At 35.0% G+C, this 5,587-nt stretch overlaps 1 protein-coding gene across 1 annotated transcript; it reads right to left on the minus strand.

Moving 5' to 3' along the window:
* Window positions 1–4,344: 4,344 nt before the first annotated feature.
* Window positions 4,345–4,869, minus strand: LOC114741018 (uncharacterized). The gene has a single exon (XM_028929275.1). The coding sequence runs from the start codon at window positions 4,867–4,869 to the stop codon at window positions 4,345–4,347; it is 525 nt and encodes a 174-aa protein (XP_028785108.1).
* Between the last annotated feature and the right edge of the window lie 718 nt (window positions 4,870–5,587).

Raw genomic sequence — 5,587 nt, forward strand, 5'->3', positions numbered from 1 at the left:
TAAGTATAAAAGGTAGCATTGAACTTATAATTTGATTGTTGATCTTGCTTGCTTAATGGGTTTATGTTGATTGCTTCAATTGGTGAAGTGTTGTGGCAATTTTGATCTTATGACACTTGAAATGCTTTGGCCAAATGTATAATGTTATGCTAATGTGAGTATGTACTTGTTTCTTTCCTTAGCATAATACATGACATGATTTTATGTGACTTGAGGATGTCTTGAAGTTCTATAACACATCACATTATGCATTACTTGATTAACATGATAATTATAGTTCACTGCTACTAAGATTTCTATGAAATCTCATTTCCTCCTTTGTTAAATTATGCATTAATAGGAAGTGGATCAAATATGGATAAGGGGAAGGAGTTGGTATTCAGCTAAGGAGGCCAAGTGACATTTATGACATTGTATAAAGTTTATGTTGTATTTTGTTGACATTTGGTATAATTTGTAAGGAGTTATGGATATGATATACTTTGGAACTATGTAATTTATAATATTGAATTGTGGTTTATAATCATGGTTTGGTGTGCCTGAATGGATGGTATATAGAAAAGAGAAAAGAGAATTTAAAAAAATTGGTTTAGGGGATAAAAAGCCCTAAAAAGGAGCAGATTTGTTACACATAAAACAATAAACAAATAAATGATTTTGGACTTAAACTTGGTAGAGTTATAGATCTCATTTTTAACTTTAAACCAAGTCGTAGATCACTAAATGTGGAGTTTTGTGCTAGGAGATATGCCCTTCCAAACTTAGACTAAAATACTAAAAAATTGGAAAATAACCAAATAAGCAGTGCAAATTTGTGAATTTTCTGGCTCCGTTTCATGATGATATGGTTTCAATGAGTATGAATGCATAAGCTTCATATAGAAATTAGAACCACTTCCTTTTGATTTTTCTACATTTAGTTGTGAATTTTCAAAGTTGGCAAAAAATTTTGTGAATAGTAACCCGAAATAAAAATTTCAAATTGAAAATTTTCTCATACTTAAGGTTTATATAATGATCAAAAAGGGTTCCATTGTTGTATAATGGGGTATTAAAGGAGGTGTGACAAAGAACATTCTATACCATATTGTAAATCAATCATTTCATAGCATCACAAGCAAGCAACACATACACATTAAGTAAGAAAGAAAAACAATCAATTCAGTTTCTTGAAGTTTTAATATTTTCCTTGGTTCTTCTCCACAAGACCTATCAATTCAAGCTTAATCACAAGCCACATTAACAACTATTGAAACTTGATGATCTTATGTCGTTTAAAGCCAAGTTTAATACTCTAAGAATGTAGCAAAGTAGCTTCCAATAAGAGATCTATCTCAAGGAACTCAAGAGTCCAATAGTGTTATTAAGTGATTAAGTCACAATTTAGGGAAGAAATTAGGTGAATGCATTGGCAACTGAGATGAAATCATTTCTAAGACTATAATCAAATACTACTAAAATCAAAATTCAGAAAAGAGAATGTTTTGAGATTGGAAATCAATGAGATGAACGATTCCTAGGAGGTATAACTTTGCCTTCACTGCCTTTCTTGCATCAATCAGAATTTAAGAGCTTTAATTGAATTAATTTTTGATGAGGTGAGATTGATTAAATGGAGATTCAGCTACTTCCAAAAGAAATATTAACCAATACTTCTCAAGAATTCAATCACAATGTATAAATCCATAACTAGACCTAGCTAAAGAATCATACATCATTACTCTAAATCAAGAAGATAACTGAAGTTACAATTAACCAAATCTCAACTCACAGAAATGGATAGAGAGGAGTCTGAATCCAGAAACAAATATTGACAACACAATCAAAATATTACCGAAGTTAAACACCTATGAACTCTAAACTCTTCCCTGTTTAACCATGGCTCAGGCTCCATTATAACTCCTAGAAATCCTTGAAGCTTAGCTGGACATGGAGGATGAAAGACTCAAGCTGGAGGATAGGAACTTCATTGCAGCAATGGTGATGGTTGGGAAATGGAGGATGTGGACGGAGCAATCCAGAAAGACCGAAAAATACAGAGAGATGAAGATGGAAACTTAAAAACTGAATTTGAAAACTCAACCCCCCTTAAATGCTTTTCTCCCTTGTAATTAACACCTCCCAACTAAAAATCAGTTCAGGATCTGCGTGCTAACCAAAATGGAGCTCCAAGATCCGATTCCATTCCCTCCCAGATTTTGTCACGCGCCTTCTGGTTCAACACTCAGCGCCTATGATCATCCGCCACGGCTCGCATCCAAAACTGCGTCGTTTAGATTAGTGACTCTAAGCTGCCTGTTGAGCCAAATCTGGCATGGCGCTTCTTTAAATTCGTCGCAGCAGTTTTCACAGAGAGTCTTGCCACTTTTGCATACTAAGTCCCTGAGTGTTTGTTTCTTTGATTTCTGGATTTGAATTCTCATGAAATTACAAAACACTCCTTCCAAGCAATTAGTAGTATTTCATCACTATTAAATCTAAAATTAAACATATAATACCATGAAAATCATGCTAGAATCAATGAAATATAGAGAGATATCAAATTCCCCCATACTAGCACTTTGCACTCTGGGCAAAGAATCACCAATTCACTTCCCAGAACACATGCCAATCCAAGTGCAATCAGAATCAAAATCCATACACTAGTTGTATTATTTGTTGAGCAAGCCAACCCATAAAACTTTCAATTAATGGCAGGAGAATTAATGCTAAACATAGCTCAATCATTACAAGTGAAATGAGAGACTCTCAAATTAAAGTGTTTCTCTCTAATTACCGGTGGTTAAATTTTCTCTCCTCTCTACTAGTCTATGTCCTATCATAGGCTTGTCAAAATTCTCGACATCTCCACCACTGTACCATATGAGTTCAATGCATCAGGAGGTCTTTCTTAAGGTTGTAATGTTGGAAAAGGCTAAGATGGAATGAATGAACTAACAAGTGAAATGCATGAGTAGCAAAATGTCAACTCAGAGTAAGCTAAAGTATAATCTTGAAAAGACACCAATGTGCAGATTTAAACTTTTGGAACAAAAATCCTTGCTCTTCAAACCACCATGGAATGCCTTATTTCAAATTATTATTTTTTTTATCATGACTTATTTTCTTCTTCTTCTCTCCCTTTTTTCTTTTTTTTTTCTTTTTTATTTTTATATATTTCTTCTCATTGCCTTTTTCCACTTTTTTTTATTGGCACCCAAACCCAAGAAGACAAAGATATAGACATTCATGATACACTTTTCAAAGTGAAAAACCAAATACAACTCATGCAAAACACTTGCTACAAAACAATGAATGAAATGAAAGTAAAGGCTCAAAGAGGTGAACAAAGGTTAAACGTGAAAGGGTTTGTGTTTAGGTCAGAATGGGTTTAGAATAAAATGCCTCTATTATATGCATCTTGGTCATATCAAAATGCAGTCTCAATGAAGAATTAGGACAAGTTCTAGAGGATCATAGGACTAGAGAGTATGCACACAAATTCAGAACATATAGGCTCAAATTTCTTCCATGTGGGTTTTCTCTTATCCACTTACTTTAATTGAATCATATCTAGTCACTAACTTAATTTGCACCAAAATCAGTCCCATGTTAAAGGTTTGTAACAAGAATAATATCAACTAGGCATAGATGTTGATATGATTGCAAAATGGATTTCCAACTTGCAAGAATACATCAAGGGTTATGAATTGATTCTTAGAAAGGTTTTTGAACAAACAAAGTGTAAGGTGAGCAAATCCAATTGTCTCTCCTTAAAAAGATTCTAAACCAGCATAATACAATTACTCAGTGACACTTCAGCATCAAAAAGGAGGTGTTCACCTTCATTCAAGAACAAGCACTGTAGCGCCTTTCAAAATAGGCCGTGGCGGTTTTTACAAAACTGAACTTCCATCAGGTACTACGGTAGATTACTCAAAGGGCCGCGGCGCTTTTCACAAAACCAAATGTTCCAACAAAAATTATCATTCAAATCCTAACAAATGCAGCTTTAAATCACAGGAACATGCAATGCATTATTAAGAACCAAACACCTTTGAATTAAATCACATGTTGAGTTGCAAAACATAACCCAACTACTTCAATCACAACTCAAATATCAATACAATCACCATCTAACTAAGCCATCAGCAATACTTATCTCCCCCATTCTTATACAAAGTATTCTCCTCAGTACAAAACCAATGAGCTGTGCAAACAAGGAAAAACCAACTAAAAGAAAACAAACAAACAAAGATTTACCTAAGCTAACAGAAAAGGGTTTACCCTACACTTATTCTCTTAACAAGTTCAAATATGTAGATAAAAGCACATGAGATAAGGTGGAAGAAACAACCTGTAGCCTCATGGGGGATGGAAGTGCTCATGATACAACTTGAATAAGTGACCATTAACTTTCAGACTTTGGCCACTTTTTTCATCTGTTAATTCAACCATTCCAAAGGGGTATACTTTGGTGACTAGATAAGGCCCATCCCACTTGGTTTTCAATTTTCCATGTTTAAACTTGAACATAGCCTTGAATAACAGAACCTTATCACCCACATGAAATTGTTTTCTCAGAATTCCCATGTCATGAATGATTGTACTCTTCTCCTTGTAGGTTCTAGAGCTCTCATATGCCTCTATTCGAATTTCTTCTAGCTCTTGCAGTTGCAATTTCCTCTCCATTATAGCAACTTCAAAATCCAAATTACATGCTTTAATTGCCCAATAGGCCTTGTGCTCTAGTTCAACTAAGAGATGGCAAGCTTTTCCATAAACTACCCTATAGGGTGACATTCCTATAGGTGTCTTGTATGCAGTCCTGTAGGCCCATAGAGCTTCTTCCAATTTAATGCTCCAGTCCCTTCTTGATGGTTTAACCATCTTCTCTAAAATCTGTTTAATTTCTCTATTGGAAACCTCTGTTTGACCATTAGTCTAGGGGTGATAAGCTGTGCACATCTTGTGAGTAACTCCAAACTTAGAGAACAATCCATTCAAGAGCTTATTGCAAAAGTGAGTCCCACGGTCACTTATCATGGCCTTAGGGATTCCAAATCTTGTGAAGATATGTGACTTTATGAATTTTGAAACTGTGACTGCATCATCTTTCTTTGTGGGGATAGCTTCGATCCATCTTGAAACATAATCCACAGCCAAGAGAATATAATGATTTCTAGAGGATGGTGGGAATGGACCCATGAAATCTATACCCCATACATCAAAGATTTCACAAAAGAGAATAGGATATTGAGGCATCTCATTCCTCTTAGTTTTCTTAGCATCCTCATAAGCATCCTTAAAGAGGGTGGGCCAATAAAATCCAAATTCTAAAATCTTCCTTGAAGTTTTCTAAGCACTAAAATGGCCTCCACAAGCATGAGAATGGCACGCCACCAAGATACCTTGAATTTCTTCATTTAGAACATAACACCTAATCAATTGGTCATTACACATCCTCCATAAGTGAGGGGGTTCCCAAATGTAATACATGGCTTCACTTTTGAGCTTCTGAGTCTGAAAATGAGACAATGTAGCAGGGATTAAACCAATAGCTAGAAAATTGACCATGTTAGCAAACCATGGGTCATGAGAAGCTATA

The sequence above is a fragment of the Neltuma alba genome, unplaced genomic scaffold (genome assembly GCF_004799145.2).
Source record: "Neltuma alba isolate B1F8T4 unplaced genomic scaffold, ASM479914v2 tig00003234_pilon, whole genome shotgun sequence".
Classification (NCBI taxonomy): Eukaryota; Viridiplantae; Streptophyta; class Magnoliopsida; order Fabales; family Fabaceae; genus Neltuma; species Neltuma alba.